Source organism: Penicillium expansum (assembly GCF_000769745.1).
Source record: "Penicillium expansum strain MD-8 chromosome Unknown contig126, whole genome shotgun sequence".
In the NCBI taxonomy this organism is placed as follows: Eukaryota; Fungi; Ascomycota; class Eurotiomycetes; order Eurotiales; family Aspergillaceae; genus Penicillium; species Penicillium expansum.
In genome coordinates this window covers 2,329-22,306 of record NW_015971383.1, presented here as the reverse complement: position 1 = coordinate 22,306, position 19,978 = coordinate 2,329, and the positions used below count along the sequence as shown (strand labels likewise).

Genomic DNA, 19,978 nt, shown 5'->3' with positions numbered 1-19,978 from the left:
CCGATCTCGAGTTGCTGCTCGAGGTGGCTCTGTCTTGCATATACAAATTACGATGCTGCATGGAAATAGACGTGTATTAATATAATCATATGCTGAAAAATTGACTCTTCCCCTTTGAATAGTATAACTAGCGGTTTAAATACTATAGGTAGTTTATAGAAAGATACCTATAACTATATAAAGTATCTTATATAAGTAAGATTTTTTTACCGCATTTATACTATCTAAAGAGACTATGTATCTAAAAAGACATCACAATGCCGCAAACACAGCCGACTATTCATGTAAGAATAAAAGGGGAAGTAGAAGAAGCCGAGGAATCATGTAGGTCTTAAAGAAAACATTGCGAAATTAAGATAAATAGTAAGTAGCTCGACCGAAATTTCATTTTAATCAATTTGGACTTCATAATCGGATAAGCCGAAGATCAGGTGTTATGCTCACTGCTAGCAGTCCCCTGATTCGAGGCACTGTAAACACACATGAAGAAAGTTGATCATTTGTGACAACGCCAACAGTTCTGATCTGGATCTTCAGCAAGTACGAAAGAGAGAGCCCAAGAAGCCGGATGAACGAATATTTGAGGATGTCATATATTCAAACAACGGTGACACTATCGCCCTTGCGACCGCAAATTTTGTATGTGGGTTAGCTGTACCGGTGAATTGATCAACTGGCAAAGACGCGCCAGTCGCTATTCTTTTGTGTAGAATCACCAAGACCTGGGATGTACTTTCGTCAAACGATCTAATAGCTCCAGGGCTAGCAGAATCTATTTTGTCTTTATGTCGCTAGGGACATCCTGAGATAGGAGGGGACTGCTGAGAGCATTCTTGTGGCATGGGGGGCTGGCGGTTCTTTGCACGGATGTGATAAGTGGAACTTCATCAGAGGAACCCGAAGCGAAGTAACGTAACTGATAAACTGTTAGAATTGCAAATGAAACTGTGTGCAAGTGATTTATAGGTATGAAGAAGCCCTCAGAGAGAAGATTAAGGTCGTCAATGCCTCACACATCCGCAGATGGTATGGCTTTCCGGCTAAGGATGATACGATGTATTCATCATAAACGGGCAAGGATGTAGTGAAATGGAACGTGGATAACTTACCGCTTTGTGGGACCCGTGAGGAGTGTAGGACTTTGTCCATTGGATCAAAGATTAGGGGTTCTGACCAGGAACTCAACCTGGGGGTGGGAAATCAACTCGAACATCGCGCATGTCAGGTAAATTAGATCAGTCATCGTAGGAGATAATTCTGCGACCTTGATAAGGCATTCGTGACACTGGTGGCCTTGCCATTTGCGTTTGATCAGAATCGTTCCCATAGTCTAGGAGGTTCGAAGGCTTGTCCTCCGGGGTGTGTCTTTTAGACCCCTTCCGTGACTGCGACCGCTTCTGATCTCCACCTTGCGCCTGAGACTCATCTTCCCGAGCTCTCTTTTCCGGTGCAGCGTCTGCTTTGCCCTCTGATCCACCATCTACAGATGACTGCATGCGAGCTTGGTATTGCGCCTCGTCATCCTTGAGCTGCCTCTCTCGCAGCAAGGCATGGATTTCGCTGTGTCTGAAAATCCGAATCTGCTCATCTGTGAGTGTGCGCTTCACTCCATCTGGGTAGTAGCCGAGATCCTCGTCTGTGGTCTGGTCATTTTCTTGGGGAAACACGGCTGGCTGGTGTCCGGGGAAGTGTTTGGATTGGAAGGCTTGGAGGTCATCCTGGGGAAGACAGAGAGGTTAGGAAACATCTTTGATTACTGACGGAGAAACTCACCAGAGTTACATTTGGGACCTGCATGGTGGCCCGGTGTTGATGGAGAAAGATGGGAGTCGCGAGAAGACGCGATCAGGTGGGTAATATTACCGTAATTACCGATACCAAGTTGAAGGAGGTGAAGATCCACTCTCGCCTGGTCAAGGGGCAGGGAGGCAATCACCACGACTTTGTTTCTATAAAAGACAGAGACAGCAAGTTGTGAGATTCCAAGTTCCATTCTGATAGGGGATGCTGGAAAAAGGCGGTAAAAAAAGCATACTTTGTGCCAGAGACTATTCTATCTATATCCCTTGATAGATAGGTGGATGAAAGAATCTGAAGCACTGAAACAAATTGAATAGGTAATTGGTCTCGAGTTTAGGATTTTATTGCCGAGATGGCCACAAGAGACAACTTCCGATTTACTGGAAGAAAACCACCTCTTATGAGCCTTTTCCTAGTGGTATGCTACCGACAATATTCCCAATCTTTGCTTTGACACTATCGAATCCAACCTGGATCCCCCGTAAGGCTTGCAGATCTATCCCAGCAACCCGTTCGCGTTCCTTTACACTAGGCTCTGACAGACTCCAAGCAAGTGAGATATGGAAGCATCCCGAGAAATCTTCGCCGCTCATACTACTACTCCCTTTGCGGAGGGATGCACTGGTCTGCTGCCCTTGTGTCGAGGAGGTTGCATAAAGTGGTGGCTGACCAAAGCGAGCAAGAGTTTCATTTGACAGCTTTAAGAGGCGGTTTAGACCGTCATGGCCCGGTCTCTTCATGCCCAAGACGAGAAACCAGCGTGTCTTTTCATAGTTAGATGACCAATATAAAGTATCCGGTTGAACGTCAAATCTAGTTCGAACATTAGATGATGGTTAAAAGGTCTGTAATTTTGGCACATACGACATAACATGCGACTCGTGGATAGCCTTTTGCAGCGCCTCGGTGAACGAGGCACGTTGCTCGGTGCGCAGAATCACCGGCCGAGATAGGCTGATATGAAGGGGTAGTTGGGCACCAAGATCGCTATGTAAAAGACTGTGCACCACGGGCGCTTTTTCATCCGGCACATTCCCAGAGTGGGTGATGAAATTCTCGAGGGGGGATAGCTCGTCTTTCCCCGGGTACCCTATCAAAGTTAGCTCCTTGTGCGAGTGAAATGACATCTTCGATCTGGCACTCACATTCGAGGTAAAGATGCGTTGGCCAGTTTCCTTCCACATGGGGAATTACACGCGTTCGACCGCCATGGAGACTGGGTATATCTTGCACGCTCACACGTGTGCTCGAGGCATAGAGGTTGTGGAATGATGCAGGTAGGGGCGGCAGCGATGGCCCCGGATTGATGTTGTGGCGAGGTTTCTTGGCTGGGCGGAGAGAAGATCTAGATTCTGAGTCGGATTCCGAATCAGAATATTGTACTAGGGGCATCTCATTTGTTGTGACAGGGGAGTTGTTGTGTTGATGGAGGTCTGGTTTCTCAGATGTGGAGCCAGTTAAAGTCAGGAGCCAATCACCGCTTTCTATTTCATCTATAAATTTATGTTTTCATACTTGGGATTCTCTTATTTCGATAATTTATCTCTAGTTCTCTTGTACGGTCACTCGTTCTTGTCTACCCATAAACCGTGTCACCAGGCCCTAGGTATGTAATAACTGAGCTGTAATTCTACTACAATTACGTCAATAACCCTGTGCCTCACCCTTCCGAGTGACGGTGCACAAGAAAAGCCCACCAATCATTACATTAATACAGTCGTGATACTGCTCATACCTCGTAGTTCTTGTTAAATAATTCTGGGCTCATATAATCAAAAGCTGGTAGAACAACATTGTCCACGAAAACGAACAACCGCTAATCAAACATCACTCTCGCGCGACGCAATTGTTGCAGGCCCCCCAGAAACCCAGAAACAAGAGCCTCGAACATCATTACCCATAGAATGATACGTATATACCCAAGCGAGAGTACCAGAAGACTCTAATTTTGAATTGCACCAACAAAACATTCTAATTCCTGCTCACGTCGATTGACCGTCAAATCCAGGTACTGTGCCCAGAAGCAAGCTCAGACGCTGGAATATTTCTTGCATCTCTAATTCAAGTTCGGTCAGAGTGAAATTGGTTTCCTGGTTCAGGAGAAAGCAAGGCACTATCCACGGCTAATCAAATATCTGCCGAGCAAGAATGCGGGGATCAAATGCTTCTAGAACCTACAGCTTTGTGGGACATTGACTTGGATCTTACATATCAAGGGGACGATTACTGGACAAAACCAGAACATCTCAAAATGCGAAGACACCACATTTGAGTCTATGAACTCGAATCTGTTTCTGCTCCAAGGAGTGGTGTGCTTATGGCCAAGTTTTGGTTCGTGTTTGTTTTGTGGCTAGCAGTTCAGGCGAATTTTATGGCTTCTTCGATTGGCACTCTGGTGTTTGATATATTGGCAGTTGCTCCTGTACTTTTGCCGGCAAGATGACGAAATAATAGAGTATTGGTACAACGTCACATGGGCAGTCTAGGGGGAAGGATAGTGTGTACGGGATGTACATAATAGAGCCGATCAACACAGAATGACATTGGACCCCACATCATCATTTTCAGTGAGACAGTATAGACCAATCCCGTAAATTACTATCAAAATTAAACTAGACCTATACCCGGTCATATCCTAATCCCAACGGTTGGACAGCATGGCCAACTACAAATATAATTGATACATAGCACCATCAGACCAACGACCAGACGAAGAATCAGACTTGCTAGATGAAGCACCATAATGTCTCAAACGGTCGATGACTGTCTAGATCTAGTTCGGATGTTAGATTTAAGGGAGCCTCTAATTATAAATAAACGCCATTCTCCACCTTTCGTGGCTTCATTCGATCAAACAACTTTCTATAAAAATCTGATAACAACACAAATCAATCCAGTGAGGATCAGTCCCTAGCTTTCTTTTCATATAAACATTCAAGGCTAATCAGCAACCAGCACAGTTGAACGCTAGTTCGACAAAACCAAGATGAAGCTCAGCATCATCCTCACGATCCTTAGCGTAAGCTTTACCGCTATTGCGGCCCCTACTCCGAGAAACCGTACGTAATCCTTTCCATTAAACTTAGTGAGAATAATTCCTAACCGATCTGGGTTCATGAAGAGCTTGAAGTTCGTGATGTCGATGCCGACGATGCCAATCCTACTCCCCCAACCCCTCCCACCCCTCCTAATGCTCCTCTTATTCCTGCTCCTGGTCATCCTCCTAGCACCAGTGGTCCTTATTACCCTCCAGTCCCAGCTACTCCACCAACTCCACCGACTCCTCCCACCCCTCCTTCTCCTCAGCCTCCTTATTCTGGACCCGTCAATGCACCCGGATATCCTGCCAATGCTCCACCGACGCCTCCAACCCCTCCCACTCCTCCTACTCCTCCAAGCCCTAGTGGTCCTGTCTATGGTCCCGTTTATGGTAACGGCAACTACCCAAATGCCCCTGCCACTCCCCCGACTCCTCCCACTCCTCCTACTCCCCCTGCCACTTCTGGAGTCTAAGAAGGTGATATGGTTGGAAAAAGTATTGCTATCTGAAAATGATACTACTGGTACTGGTAAGGTCAGTGAGAATGGGTGCTTTGTACTTGATGCTTGATGCCTGATGTGAGCTTGAATCGCGTTTACACAAATTGCCGACGTTCTACAAGTTATATGTTAGTACAACTGACCAATAATCAACGTTTCACTTCTACTTGATAGTTCACTTTGGTTCTAGCTTAAATCTCGCATATTATCCTACAGGCAAGCCTAGTGTTGTGACTGAAGCTTAGTTGAACTAGATACCTGTTTCCACTCAGATTAATTTTCTTGTGATATCGCTTCTAATATACGCACATAGACCGTGGGATAGCATGAACAGTATCAACACGTGTAATAACCGGATTAATGGAAAAGATTCTGATAGGTCAACATTTAGTTCAGTGGCGCCCGCAACATGAGATTAGAGGAACATTCGAAGTATAAATCCATAGGCCTCGCCCACTCCGCGATGTCCGCTTTCTACATTGCTAGACAAAACCGAGTGGCTGTCCATCTTATTACCCTTGCGCTATCGTCTTGGTTGTCGGGTGTTAAAATACGGATAGAAGCATAAACCATCCCCGTATTCTTTAGCAACTGGGCTCGGAAATGTATTATTATTCCTTGACGTGAGTAAATACGAACTTGTATTGAGTATTTCCGCGAGAGCGGAAGTAGAGGAGATGAGCCGCACTGTCAAGAACAGTAACATTTCCTGTTTAATTCGAAATGTAACATCGGATATTTATTCACACGACAGGGGCCTAGGAGAACGCGTAATCTTTGCACCGGCTGGAAATTCAAGATATAAGATGAACGCTTCGTCCCGCATTTAAAATGCGCTTAAAGCCAATCTACTACTAAGCATACAGATACCATATACGGTAAGAGCTAGCTTCCACAAGTCTTATTCTCACTCGCTTATTTAGTATTATGAGTAGCCTGATCAGGAGATATGAAAGTGAACACCCTTCTCGCAGTGTTGAGCCCCGCCCTTCTTGCTATAAGTGCTCCTGTTCCTGATCCAGAAAGTGAGTATAATATTGACTTCTGGGTTAGCATGAGACCTTAGTTATTGGCTTAAAACCGTGGGACAGAGTTTTGTTGTGTGAGAATCTCACCTGGTCTGACGGATGATCTGTATAAGATGGCGCCGCTGTGTGAGAATGTTGTTTCTTCGTATAAACGCGACGCTGAACCGATCAAAAACCCTAATATTTCTATCGTAATTCCTCCTTCGCAGCCAGCTCCAACTTGGAATGGTGACGATCCTACGCTGTACTGTGTCCCTCCTCTGCTTTGTATATAGCTCCCTCCACGTGTAACGTCAAAATCGCCAATTGCACATCGCAAGTTCCTCTTGTCCCTTGTACATGCAATGAACTATGTTTTGGGCGCTTTGTGCGGAAAATCTTTCTATTCCTGGTTGATCGGAGAGTTACTCTACTATCATCCATATCAATGACGCTGATGCTATTGTGCGATGAGAAATAGTGCTGATTTGCCCTAAAGAATGAATTTCAAGCGAACTATAAGTTTTAATTGGCTATATTGTACTGTAAACACATATAGTAAGTTCAAGACACATGATCCAGATTGTGCGTGTAGGACGAGAAAAATCATATGTAAATAGTAACAAGGAGCAAAAAGCGGTGAAAATATAATACACCAGAGAACACTAATTTGCAATTACCTACGGAGTAGTGCAAGGGAGTCTAGATCTAGACCAGGCCAGGGGTATGTCAATGGCACTAAGTGAGACTTAGCCGCGATCTTCCCCTAGCGATAAGCTTAATCCATGAACGAGTCATCACCCGGGAACTCCGGGAACAGATCTCCGGCCGTTTTTTAGATTATTAAGGAAATTGGCCTTTTTGGTCTGGATCGCTAGTAGGGTGACAATGGAAAACTAGAAAGAACCATAAAGAAATATATATGTGGAGGCAGTGTAGGTAGGGATATCGTCATAGGAGTCGATCAGTACGTGGGCTGCGTGGAAGTCTCGGATGTGGAATGCAACATGGGCCTTGCATGGGTTTAGTCTTTATGCATGGTGAATCATGGCACCTATTTTTCAGTAAAATAACTATAGAATATGGAATTCTAATCCACTTCAATTCTTTGTGCCTGTAATAGGGGAAGTAGTTGAGGTTGTGTAGTACCTGTCTACCACATGCCATGATATCATCAACTCCATACTCACCTATCGGGAGTCGGCAGCCTCAAGTACTAAGCCCAACTTACTGACCCACATGACCTTTTATTCTAAGCGATTAATTGGTAGATGTAGTAACTGAAAAGTTAATAAAATACTAAGCCCACTTTAGAGACTACTAAACCATGTACAGCCACGAGGATCATAAAGCGTGGGCGACAACGCAAGTCATCACGTCACGTCCGCGGCTTCCCTTTGATATAAGCTCCCCTCGAGTCACTCGTACTTTTCCCATCTACATCTACCCATCTTCATCCATTTCTCTCTTCTTCTCTTACAGCCAACATTTACAGCTGCTGTACGGGCTACCCTGCATCACTCCTCAGCCTCGGCTGTTCTAAATAAAGTACTTCTTACTTATAACACTGGGTAATCCTTGCGCCTTGCGCCTTTCACACTGGATACATTTTCATCTTACAAGAACCCATCAAAAAATCTCGAAATGGCGGTTGACTGCATCCCCATGGCCTCAGCACACCATCCCCACCATCCCTTCAACCAACTCAGTCAAGATCGACACCAAAACGTGGGAACAAGCATGGGCAGTAACAACCCATATGCGCGCTACATTTCGCCAGCGCCCTCTACCTATTCTCGACGGTCGCGTTCTGAGTCTATGAACTCCGGGCCTTCCATCTGGTATTCCGGCACACCCGAACATTATCCGGTGGAGCCGAGACGCAAACGCGATCACTCTGCTGCTCATCATCGCAGCACCAACAAGTACCCCCGCCATTCACAGCGTGTGCAACCCGATATCATTGACAGGCTGGACAATGTCACCAATTTCTCCTATCACCACGAGGGCCCGTACGACGCTGCCCGCCCTGAACGAAACCGCTTTACTCAGTTCAGCCCTCTGGAAGCCGTCAAGGAGTCAAATGCCGAGGCCCTCCGGGCGACTCCCCACCACAAGATCGCCGACGCTCTAAACAGTCACCGGCCACTGGATGGTGTGGCGTTTTACCCTCCTGGAACCATGGATCGCAATGGACAGGAGTACTCCTACGAAGAAGGCTCGAATATGATGAACGACTTTGCTGGTAACTTCATGCGCCTTCCTGGCACGGTATGTCTTGCTTCCCATTCCATTGTATCACATGTGCTAACTCGGTTCCAGAAATTCACCGATGAGGACTTCAAGAATGATCCATTCTATAACCGTCCCCTGGTGAACCCGTTCTCTGAACTACGAAGAAAAATCAGTCTGCGACTCAAGAAACGACGCAACACCCATTAAATGGGTCTCTCAATTTCGACTACTTCACGACCCTGACGAAAGATTACTTGATGATTACTACGGAATTGATGATGGCTGGAAAGCCTGGATGAACTCTTTGGGATTCGGGGTTTGGGCTTTGGTTGGGTTTCAATTTTGGGTTATGGAAACGGTCATGTGTTATCCTTTTTGTATTCGGGAGTTTAAAGGTTATATTATTCGAGAAGGTTTCAATAATGGACCTGTATATCGATAATTCATGTACGTACTTGGTAAATGAAAGGCCAAAGGCCCATTTCAAACTTTTCCTTCGTGTTCGTGTTGGTCAATCTGACCAGTAGTCAGCCAAGCCTCTACTTTGATATTTCAATGGAGCTATTCCACCTTAGCACGCACTTGTTGTATGTGATCCAGCTTCATGAATTATCATTTTATCACGTTGATCCCATAGTGAGCGCACAACATAGATTTATTTAAAGACCCCCATATCCACCTCCACTGCCGATCAAGGAATGTCACCTGTTACACAGTGCCGCTCGGCCTCATGCCGTATCCGCCCCCTCGCAGGTGCAGATGTAGATCACGAGTTCTCCATTCCCCAGACACCGACAATGTTTACAGCTTGAGTTTCCGATGTCAAAAATGGCCGTAGAATGGATATACTGCCTCAATATAGCATCAGTACGGGCTTAATAAGTAATACTATTTCCCATACAGAACCACTTCCTAAACAGGAAAACATGTATCTCTCTCTATGTTGTACTCCGTATTCAGAAGAAATAACTTTGATCTCACTCCCATCACCCCGCAATAATATGCAATAACCTGCAGCTCCAAAATCTTAATATTGCCTTTTCGACGTGTCTCAACTTGGCAATTTGATGGCAAGACACTTGCGAGAGATGAATGATGTTCACACGAGATTAAATCCAATCTCGAAACTACAATGCGTGTACATATTTTCAAATCCTGCTTTAAAGGCCCATTCAAAGGATATTCCGTGGTGTATATAGGGCAGGTCAGTCGGGCACTGCGAACGCTTTGGGCATGAAGAGGAGTTGCTGTTTAGCTGCATTTATTACGAGCAACGCTGATGCGGTGTGATATTAGTGGTCGAGTGAGATGCGGGGTTGGATTTTTGTTAGCCATTGAGGAAAAAAATGTTTTTTTTTTGGAAGGATAAGAGGAAGAGGACATAGATATAGAATCACTGAGTAGAATTTAAAATTTTTTCTCAAATGCACTGAGAAGAGAAGAACTTGTCTACTGTAGACCGGGGACAAATGCCAAAGGCCACGTGACCTTTCAACAAGGGGCAAGTGTCATCTGCACAATCAACTGGTGGGGTTTCATGAGCTTTGTTTTAGACCATATCTTCTTCTTTTTAAAGTGAACCCTGATCTTGTTCGTTTGGGGGGCATCCCGTGTTATATGCGCAACTTGGATAAGGCAGACATCTGAGGGGTTGGATGTGGCTGCCTGAGGCCTATTCGTCACCAAATCGTTTCAGCCCTGCAAGGTTCCCTATCCATGTAGCTATCCTTGAGCTATCCTTTCACGATATGTTCTCCCTCGCATGACCGTGTTGATTTAATTATCAATTACACATATTCATTTACAATTCTCCCCTGACTGAAATCCTTGAGGATCACAATCTATCCAACAGGACCCATCTTCCATGTGATAAGAACACACCCCAATGCCATGTAGATCTCTGGAGGTGTGATGCACCTTGCTCGGGTAATATCAATGTGATTTGATCTGCATTGAAATCCTGCAGGTACTCTGTACTCTCTGTACAGGCAACAGGATAACACCGCGCATGGTTTGACACGAAATGCATTCACACTAAAAGGAACATAACATCACGCTATTACCCCATCGCGACCATACACCTGCTCACTGAACATACCCTTCACATGCAATACCAATCCTTCAAATGGACAGATGCCCGACGCTACGAATGCATCATGTGCTAGATAACGGACTCCGTCGGAAAGGATGGGGCAATCAAATCGCCATGCCGATTGTTCCTGACGACGTTGCAATCACCTGCAGATCCCCGCTTACCAACAACCAATCTCGGCGTCACAGCGGGTCTTGTCCCCAACTAGCCACGATCGTTATTGGCAAAGCTTGGTAGGGTTTTAATATCTTAATATCCGCTCGGGACGCAAATCGCTCCGATGAGCACTGGAAAGAAGAGGGAATGGGATTATAAAAGCTGACCTTCCTGCTCCTCGGCCCTAAACTAGGTTCTTCAAGCTTGTGGAGGATTATTCCAAAATGTTGGTCTTGGCTCCCTTTATTTCCTTGGTGGCTGCGGTCGCGGCGTTGCAAAACCCGCATCTCAAGGCTGCTTCGTTCAGACGGCCTGCAGATGCTCTGCGCAAAAGAGAGGTTTCCGCTGCTCCGACTGAGCATAAGTACCTGAACGAGAAGACGCAAAGTAAGTGTAAATCTTTGTCATTGGTAGAATTCCAAGACCCTCTACTTACAATTCACTTCTTCTAGAATTCCAAGTGAACGGAACTCACTTCCCACAAGTCCCCTTTGACATCGGCGAAAGCTATGCCGGACTTTTGGAGAATACCCCTCATGGAAAATCGAGCTTGTTCTTCTGGTTCTTCCCATCTACCAACCCAGCTGCGGAAAAGGAGGTACGTTGATTTCAATCTGTCGCAGAGAGTCTCATCTAATTTCCTCCAAGATCACCATCTGGCTGAATGGAGGCCCCGGATGCAGCTCACTTGACGGTCTGCTGCAAGAGAACGGCCCCTTCCTGTGGCAATCTGGAGTCTATGAGCCTGTGCGCAACCCGTACGCATGGAACAAATTGACAAATCTGGTTTACATCGACCAGCCTGCTAGCACTGGCTTTTCTCCCGGCCCAGCCGATGTTGAAAATGAGATCGAAATCTCAAACCAATTCAATGACTTCTGGGTGCGCTTTATTGAAACCTTCAGCATGGAAGGCTATAAAATTTATCTCACTGGAGAAAGCTATGCTGGCCAATACATCCCGTATCTGGCAGATGGGATGTTGAAGCGCAACGACACCAAAAACTTCAACCTCAAGGGTATTCAAATCAACGACCCGTCCATCAACGATGATTCCGTTATGATCTATGGTCAGTAATTCCTCTACCGATAAAAGACCCCCATCTTAACCAAAACCAATAGCCCCTGCCGTGGCAGCACTGAACCACTTCTCCAACGTCTTCGCCCTTAACGAAACCTTCATGAAAGAAATTAACCACCGCGACGACAAATGCGGCTACACCAAATTCCTTAACGAAGCTCTCACCTACCCCCCACCAAAGCATTTCCCCACAGCACCGGACCCCAACAAGCCCGGCTGCGACGTCTGGGACGATATCATTACAGCAGCAACCTACATCAACCCCTGCTTCAACATCTACCACCTAACAGACTTCTGTCCCTTCCTCTGGGATGAAATGGGCTTCCCATCACTAGCCGGCGGACCCAACAACTACTTCAACAGCTCCGCTGTCCAAAAAGCCCTCAATGTCCCGCCGACAAACTACGAAGTCTGCGGCGGTGATATCTTCACCAACGGCGATCTTTCACTTCCTAGCGCGCTCGGCCCGCTTCCCAGCGTGATTGAGCGCACCAACAATGTCCTCATAGGCCATGGATGGTTCGATTACCTGCTCTTCGCTAATGGAACACTTGCGACGATTCAGAATATGACTTGGAATGGTGCGCAGGGTTTCCAGAAACCACCTACTGGACCCCTGTTCGTGCCGTATACATCTGCGCTGGATAAACTTGCGAATGGAGATCAGACTACGCCTTGGAGTAATGCTGCCGGTGGTGGTATTCTTGGAACAGCGCATACTGAGCGTGGTCTGACCTTCAGCTCGGTTTACAATTCTGGTCATGAGATCCCGCAGTACAGCCCCGGTGCGGCTTATAGGCAGTTGGAGTTCTTGCTTGGCAGGATTAAGAATCTTCAGCAGGAGGGATCTTATACGGCTTTGTAGATATTATCTCGGGGTCTAATTCCCGGTAATGGATGTTAACCAGGGATCATTTGTATGGGTGTGCAATACAAAGGGGCCTGGTTTCTATTCAATATAAAAGAATATACATGTATATAACATCACGCGTCTTCAAGGCAACAAGTCGCATTATAGGAGCTCGGTACGGATGTGAAAGCAATGTAATTCCATGATTGTAGCGCCAGGAACGCCACGCTACTTGACAAAAAAGCAACAAAAAAGTCACAATCCAAGACAAGGAACTCACTCTGTGCAAAATACATACAGTAGAGCTCTTTCGAATACCAATGGGTATCCCTCGAACAAAAGCCTCCACCATGATGTGGTTTGCTGTTCTGGCCTGTATCGCGCCTCAGTTGTAGGTTGTCCGGGGATACCGGGCTCTTGTGGAATGGCTAGGCAGAACGGCATCATCAAATCCAATTCATTGTGCGCCGAAATCGTCCTGTTATCCACATGTTGATTATACTACCACCCCTTCCTTCACGGGACCTCCACACTCCATATGGTAGCCGCGTATTTCCATCAACTTGATGGAGAGTGTAGACAAATCCGCTATGATAATTGAGAGATGGGATGGGGTTCCATTCACATCATACCTCCAAAGATGGATGTTCAGGCCTGTCAAATAACCCCCACTCTGGGGGTGGTATCATGGGTTGTTGTTTGGAGATCGCACGGCTGGTACAAGCACGTATCCCTCAAAAATCGACATGATCTGGCAATGGAAGCATGGTGGAAGCAAGCGGGCGGTTTGTTTAATACACTTCCGTAGCCAGATTGGCTCTAGGGACTGCTCGGAGTTGTCAATTTAAGTGATTCAGCTATGCTCCACGTGTAGAGGGCCAATGTAGGTCGAAATTCGTCGCAACAATTGCAGTTGATAAGATGGGAACTGCGAATAGGCTTGAACTTAGCTCGCCAAATTGCGCAACTTGTACCCAGTGGAGGCCACTCACCTTTCGATGTTCACCACCCCTTAACAACCGTAGTATTCCTATATAAGGGCTTGCATATCGAAGATCGATCTGAACTGCGCAGTGTCCAGATTAATATGAAAGATCCCGGCGTTGCTGATAACCTGGTTTCCCAATGCGTTTCGATGATTTGTTTGCATAAACACTAAGGTTTTGGTGAAACATCATGTACTCCAAATTTCAATGAGACAAAAGGGAGAATGAAGCGGCAAAAACAGGCGAAGTGTTTGGGACTGGTGACCAGGGCCTCCTGCAGTCGGCATTCTGGAACTTGAACTTGAATCCATTGACGATATTCGGTCTTGTCGCCTCACCGATATCATACGAGTAAGAACTGCGCAGTCGCAGGCTCTACTGTAATTCAAGCATCGGGTAGTTCATCGGCAGCTTCGTTAAAATCCCACAGACGCATAGTGAGCTTATCCCGGTAGTATTCCAGACGTGGAATGACAGCAAAAGTCTCCTTGTACCGAGTGTAACATGTTGTCTGTTCCGTAAACGCGTTGTCGCCCAGGAAAGTATCATTTATTGTGGGGGCATAGTTCTTTCGCGTTCCATGCACGCATTTCACGCGTTTTCGGGTCCCCGATGTGAATCTTCCTGTCGGGTCCCAGGTATATGCTTTGAATTCTATTGATGGATCTCAAATTAGCGTGCGAACCAAAGGGCTTTTAGAGGAATAATATGGTCACCACTACACTCTGTAATGATACCCGCAGAAGTCCCAGATGCCTCTGGCTGGGTCGACCTTCTTTTCAAATTGTGGGCAAGTTGTCGTTGAATGTTCTGGAGGATTGCTGTCGTGATCTGTTACGCTTGGAGGTCGAGGATTTCTGGCGTTACTGAACGAAGGAGATCATTCATCACAGTCATGTGTCCACCGTGAGCCTCGATTTCCGCGGCGTATTCCACACTCCTATATTCGACAAGTAAAGATGGTCGGGAATTTTGAGAGTCTAGGTTGCTCTCAATTTCCCGGGAGGACGTGTCGATGTAGACACTGGAGAATATTATGAGCCAGGCAAGAGCAGCATGAGGGAAAGAGATGATCAGGGTGTGGTATAGTGGATGTGGACAGAGTCAAGGTGGGTTTATATGAATCCAAGGTCCTAGCGGGGAGTAGTTTGCAGAGTTGCACCTTCCTTGACCTTTGCAGCTATCCTGCTGTGCCCGTTTTATATTTGATATAATGCCCACAAAAAAAAGTATCGGTAGTTGACACAGAAGTACAAGTATAATAATCTATTATTTCCCCTGTATATAAATGGACTCTAAAAGGAATCCCATTAGAATGAAAACAGAAATATAACCAGATATTGACTCTGTTAAGCGGCTATTTATGTTGGAAGAAGCAATATGTATGACGTCATTTGATGGATCTAGCCGTTGGTCATTTTTATGCTCTGGACAGTACACAGAAGCTCAAAACAAATGCAATTTCCTTCCTTTGAACACACTTCTAATGTCTCTCTACTAATCAAAATAAAATTCAATGTATAGAGTAGACAAGTACCATCGACTATCTCCAATTAATCCATTAATTATTCTCATATATTCCAATCCTGCTCTATCTAACAGCGATGTTCCCCCTCTCATCAAAATTGATCAAAATTAATACACAACCGTTTATTTCGAAACATCCCCTCAAGCTAGAGGGCCATGTTATTTCATTCAACAATCGACCATTTAGTTCTTCTTGGCAGCAGAAGTAGCCAAGCCGGTGCTGCTCGCCACACCGGAAGAGGAGGGAGTAGCAGCCAAGGGGCCAATCCGCAGGACGCCACAAGGGCTAGTGGGAGCAGTGAGACATCCACCAAGATACTGGCCGAGGCTACCAGTCTCGTTGCGAGAGGACAAGATCTGGGTGGGGCCGTAAGCTGACACAAGAGAAGTAGAGTTCTGGGCAAAGTAGGTCGAGTTCACACGGCTACCAATGATGGCAGAGTGGGCGCTGTGCTCGGCAGCCAGACGAGCCAAGAGGAAAGAAACCTCAGGGGACTCGGTGTAGCCGGCAAGACCGATGAAGGCACCAGTGGCGGTATCCTCGAAGCGGTAGGCCCACTGTGCCCAAGTCTGGGTGCTGGAGACCTCGGGGAACGTGTAGTCGCACGAGGGCTTAGAGAAGCCAGGGGCTTTGGCACCGACTTTCTCGATGGCAGCGCTGGATAGAGTGTTATCCCTCTCGAGTCCGAAGAGGATCCTCTGGTAGGCTTGGAGGGTGGCGTTGTTGGTGCTGCCGAAAGTGCTGTTCACGGTGGAGTTGTAGAAGCTACCAATGAAGTCGGAGACACCCAGGGCGAATTGGAGGAGCTTTGCATCGGAAGCTGAGGGCGCGCAGGTTGCGGCTGAGCTTGCTGCGGAGGTGGTGGTGGCGGCGGAGGTGGCAGTGACTCCGGCCAGGAGGAGGCTGAGGATATTGAAACGCATAGCTCTTGGAGTTGTCTCGGAAGAGGTATCGTGTGGGCGTAATTGGGGGAAATTTTGTTGAGAAACAGAAGAATTGCACGCCCCCAGGTAGTTAAATACCTTTCAAACCCATGAAACCACGCAATCTTCCAAGTCGTCTCGAGTCATCTCGAGTCATCATCACCCCAACGACGCATGCGGTAGTAGGCTTCAAGTACATTATACCAAGTAGAGTTTCCAAATAACCGGTAGTCTCCTCTACATTGGCGTCATGGACCACAATATAAACCTTTGAGCCTGGGCTGTCGTGGAATCAATATTGCCCATGTTCTCTTGGAATGACGTCGACCACTTGAACACTAAGCTGGATGATATAAAAATCTGTCGAGGTTAAAGCTTCGAAGATTCAAGATTCTGATTAAGTGGGTTCCGGATCGCCGGGATACCCGGTGTACCCGATGACTTGGATCATGGCGTCGTGGATGTGAAAACTTTACTTAAATGTTGCATATAGAATGTACAAAGTAAAGACCTGTGAGAACGACAAAAATGACAGCTTCTGGTGCTAGAAACAGTCGTCGTTCCACCGTAACTTCCAGCGGCAAGCGGCTCGAGCCCATCACTCTAAATCACTATTTTGCGCTAACCGCCGTTAGTCCTCCTAAGCCACCCGGGACCAGGTGGAGACGGGTTCCAAGTTTGACGCCGTGCCTTAGTAAGCCATTTCACTTAGTTATGTACATTGATGACTAATTGTGCATATTTAAATTTCCTTTCTTGGGTTCAACTAATCCAACCTTCAGATGATAAAGAAGTTTACCGGTTAAAACATTTAAAGGCGAATTTTTCTATCTTGTTGTATAGAATACACTAATTTCTATCATAAACTCCTTTGAAAGGGCTGTGAGAAGTTCTCTGGGGTGAAAACAAAAATAAAAATTATCCCTTTGGGAAGATATATTTTGGCAAATGTACTTCTAGACCCGGGACTAATTTCTAATTACGTAAATTTATTGTTTTTCCCTACACCCTCTATCAAAATATTGTCTAGAGCAATAACTCTATCCGAGATTTAATATAAACTTACGCCTAATTCTCCTACAGCATAAAGAAAATAATTGCAGTGGACTTGGTGGGTCCTTTTTCTGCCAATGCTAAAGACATACGATAGCCCTGCAATGGACTCTACTGTAGAGGTGCCGATGGAATAGAAATTTGATGGACAATCTACCTCCAGGAAATTGTATCCTGCGAATAATCTCTGGGGTTTTATACCTCACAACGCATATTTCCATTCGACAACTTGTGACCTTAGTACCCACACCCTTCTAACCTCGCCTAGTAGGCACGGAAACTAACCATCTACCTTGGCGGCACCTTTAACCAAGTCCTCGATCTTTGCGTTATTGCTTAACAGCTGGAGCATTGAAACCTCAAGCCCGAAAGTCTTGATCAGCCAGTTCCGCAACTCTCCTGCCACCAGGCTATCCACACCATATCGTGAGACCGGCATATTAGAGTCAATATTGTCAGCTGCTACGCTGAGGAGCTGTGCGAGACGCGTAGTGATGGCCGCCCGCGAGATATCCAGCTTTTCAGAAAGTGTCGACGCATTTTGTAACTGTGTGGCGATCGAAGAGGTACCTCCTGATGAGTTGCTTCCAGCAGAGGCAAGTGTCCGAGCCCGGTCGGAAATCGCCTGTCTAACTCCCTGGAATCTAGAATTGTTGTACTATACAAGATCGTCCACACGATCATTCTCCAGGTAGGACAAGAAACGGCCCGGCTCAAGGCCAGTCACCACTTGTGCTGGGTGACTAGTGTCACGATTGGAGAAGGATGATTCTTCTGATGAGAGATGCGGCTTGCAAAGGGCACCTTCTAGCAGCTGTAGAAAATCGGTTTCTGACACGCCGTAGGTGGCATTTCGCTGAAGCATCTGCTGGAATCCGATAGAAGCGCTGACAGAGCCGACTTCCAGGATCAATCCAAGGCTGAGGGTTGTGGCAGGTAGGGACTGCAAATCACGATACTTGGAGAACGAGTCCTGGAATGCATTTGCGGCTGTGTATGCTCCTTGGCTAGGTGTACCCACGGTCCCCACAATAGAAGAAGTCATCAAGAAAAATTCAAGTGGGAGACTCTTCGTGGCGTTATGAAGGTTGATGGTGCATATGAGTTTGGGCTCAAGGACCTTCTGTACTTGGGACCAAGTGGCATTTTCGAAGAGCGCATCCTAGATCCAGCAAGTACTACACTCCTTCAATTCGTGGGACATTGGAAACTTAATCCTTCCACCATTGCAGCGTGAATCATTCCTTTCACTTGCCGCATCGCAGTTAGCTTCTCTACCACGGAGGCGAGAGCATTCTGATCAGCAACGTTGCATTGGATTACTTCTGGGTCGGCACCAGCTGCGGCTAGCTCTTCCACAATTGAGACAGCTTCACGCTTGTTAGCCCCAGGCCGGGAGAGTAACGCCAAATGCCGAGCTCCGTGCTCGACCATCCAAGTGGATAAATTCCGACTAAGACCGCCCAGGCAGCCAACTAGTAGATATGTGGCATTGAGATCAAAAGCAGCTCGAACTACTGGCCGTGAAATCTTTTAATGGTCAGCTTCAATGTCCACTATCATTTTCAACACCGAAGTGATGCCATTAACTACTCACCTTCAGTGTGGCATTCGGATCTCGTAAAGTTATGATAAACTGCTCGGTGTGCAATCCCTTGAAAAAAGAATTCATAGCGGTCTCCAGGCGAGAAATACAGAAAGTAGTCAGGTGCCGAATGGGACCAATCACGCCTTCGTGGATCAGCCCGGTCATCTCTGTCATCAATCTATGATATGTCAGTTAAACCATATGCTGGTGATCGATGGGGAAAAGAAAGAGCACGTACTTGGAGATAAGGTCTGGGGCTACTATTGGGAACGATAATGTTTGTTCCAGCAACCAGGCAAATCATCCCAGTTGTATACAAGCCACAATAATCACATAGTTGCTTGATTCTATTAACAATAACCACCCTCACTTAAGGGGGGTTGGAAATCCGATATTGATCACATTTCGAGACATTGATGCCAAGCTGTCTAATCGAGCTCGAAGCGGTAATACTACAAATTTACAGTACGAGATACAGTTATCACCGTACCCCTGTGGGATTACGCATTTGTGTCATTAAACCAGTCACATTCTGATCCAACGTTTCTTCGTAGGGGGCCTAGAATTCCGATCCTGTCATTATATTGCTGTGCTCAAACTAAATATAGGTATGTCTTCCGGGATTCGCGTGGGGGCTGAGCACCGATGCAGGGGTGATGATGTCGATCACTACCATCTTTATGTGTGGAAAATTATCGAAATCCCCATTTTGGGGACTCTGCCTACCCCGAATATGGGATAGATTCGCAATTATCTAGCGGGGTAATGTTTTGGAGAATGGAGCCGAAACTCCGACAAGCTGACAGTCAAGCCGCATACATCAATCATGAGTCGATTCAGCAGTTAGTGCATGCGCCGGAGATCGAGGCGTACGTACACGTACCTTTGTCGTTGAAAGCCTGAGGCTTAAAATACTTCGTTATTAGCACCAATCCCCAAAAATACAGAGTAGAGATAGGGAGATTCGCTGGCTACAATCGATGATAGATCATACTGGGTGCAGTACAATGCTTTCAGGGGCTATGCGTCATTTTTGTGTCATCCCAAAGCCCTTGCCCTGTCGGTTGATACACGCACGGATAAGCTGCCTACAGAGTACACACAGCACATAAGACTTAGCCCGCCTCGTGGGACACCGGG

The 19,978-nt window shown here is 46.4% G+C and overlaps 7 protein-coding genes across 7 annotated transcripts; 3 read left to right on the top strand and 4 right to left on the bottom strand.

Annotated features, from left to right (window-relative positions):
• Positions 1 to 1,235: 1,235 nt before the first annotated feature.
• Positions 1,236 to 1,797, bottom strand: PEX2_037970 (DUF3807 domain-containing protein; the record flags this gene model as incomplete). Its single annotated transcript, XM_016741072.1, has 2 exons — positions 1,236 to 1,718; positions 1,774 to 1,797. 2 exons carry the CDS (start codon positions 1,795 to 1,797, stop codon positions 1,236 to 1,238), a joined length of 507 nt encoding a protein of 168 aa, XP_016596777.1.
• Positions 1,798 to 2,198: 401 nt separating this feature from the next.
• Positions 2,199 to 3,192, bottom strand: PEX2_037960 (HVSL domain-containing protein; the record flags this gene model as incomplete). Its single annotated transcript, XM_016741071.1, has 3 exons — positions 2,199 to 2,613; positions 2,665 to 2,890; positions 2,946 to 3,192. 3 exons carry the CDS (start codon positions 3,190 to 3,192, stop codon positions 2,199 to 2,201), a joined length of 888 nt encoding a protein of 295 aa, XP_016596776.1.
• A 1,594-nt stretch (positions 3,193 to 4,786) lies between these two features.
• Positions 4,787 to 5,313, top strand: PEX2_037950 (uncharacterized protein; the record flags this gene model as incomplete). The annotated part of the gene is made up of 2 exons (XM_016741070.1): positions 4,787 to 4,859; positions 4,922 to 5,313. The coding sequence occupies 2 exons, from the start codon at positions 4,787 to 4,789 to the stop codon at positions 5,311 to 5,313; spliced, it is 465 nt and encodes a 154-aa protein (XP_016596775.1).
• Positions 5,314 to 8,087: 2,774 nt separating this feature from the next.
• Positions 8,088 to 8,789, top strand: PEX2_037940 (uncharacterized protein; the record flags this gene model as incomplete). The annotated part of the gene is made up of 2 exons (XM_016741069.1): positions 8,088 to 8,618; positions 8,670 to 8,789. The coding sequence occupies 2 exons, from the start codon at positions 8,088 to 8,090 to the stop codon at positions 8,787 to 8,789; spliced, it is 651 nt and encodes a 216-aa protein (XP_016596774.1).
• Positions 8,790 to 11,054: 2,265 nt separating this feature from the next.
• cpdS (uncharacterized protein) lies at positions 11,055 to 12,775 on the top strand (the record flags this gene model as incomplete). The annotated part of the gene is made up of 4 exons (XM_016741068.1): positions 11,055 to 11,217; positions 11,283 to 11,428; positions 11,479 to 11,899; positions 11,952 to 12,775. 4 exons carry the CDS (start codon positions 11,055 to 11,057, stop codon positions 12,773 to 12,775), a joined length of 1,554 nt encoding a protein of 517 aa, XP_016596773.1.
• Positions 12,776 to 15,456: 2,681 nt separating this feature from the next.
• Positions 15,457 to 16,197, bottom strand: PEX2_037920 (uncharacterized protein; the record flags this gene model as incomplete). Its single annotated transcript, XM_016741067.1, has 1 exon — positions 15,457 to 16,197. The coding sequence occupies one exon, from the start codon at positions 16,195 to 16,197 to the stop codon at positions 15,457 to 15,459; it is 741 nt and encodes a 246-aa protein (XP_016596772.1).
• Positions 16,198 to 17,530: 1,333 nt separating this feature from the next.
• On the bottom strand, positions 17,531 to 19,252 carry PEX2_037910 (beta-ketoacyl reductase; the record flags this gene model as incomplete). Its single annotated transcript, XM_016741066.1, has 5 exons — positions 17,531 to 17,908; positions 17,978 to 18,412; positions 18,475 to 18,780; positions 18,848 to 19,016; positions 19,209 to 19,252. The coding sequence occupies 5 exons, from the start codon at positions 19,250 to 19,252 to the stop codon at positions 17,531 to 17,533; spliced, it is 1,332 nt and encodes a 443-aa protein (XP_016596771.1).
• Between the last annotated feature and the right edge of the window lie 726 nt (positions 19,253 to 19,978).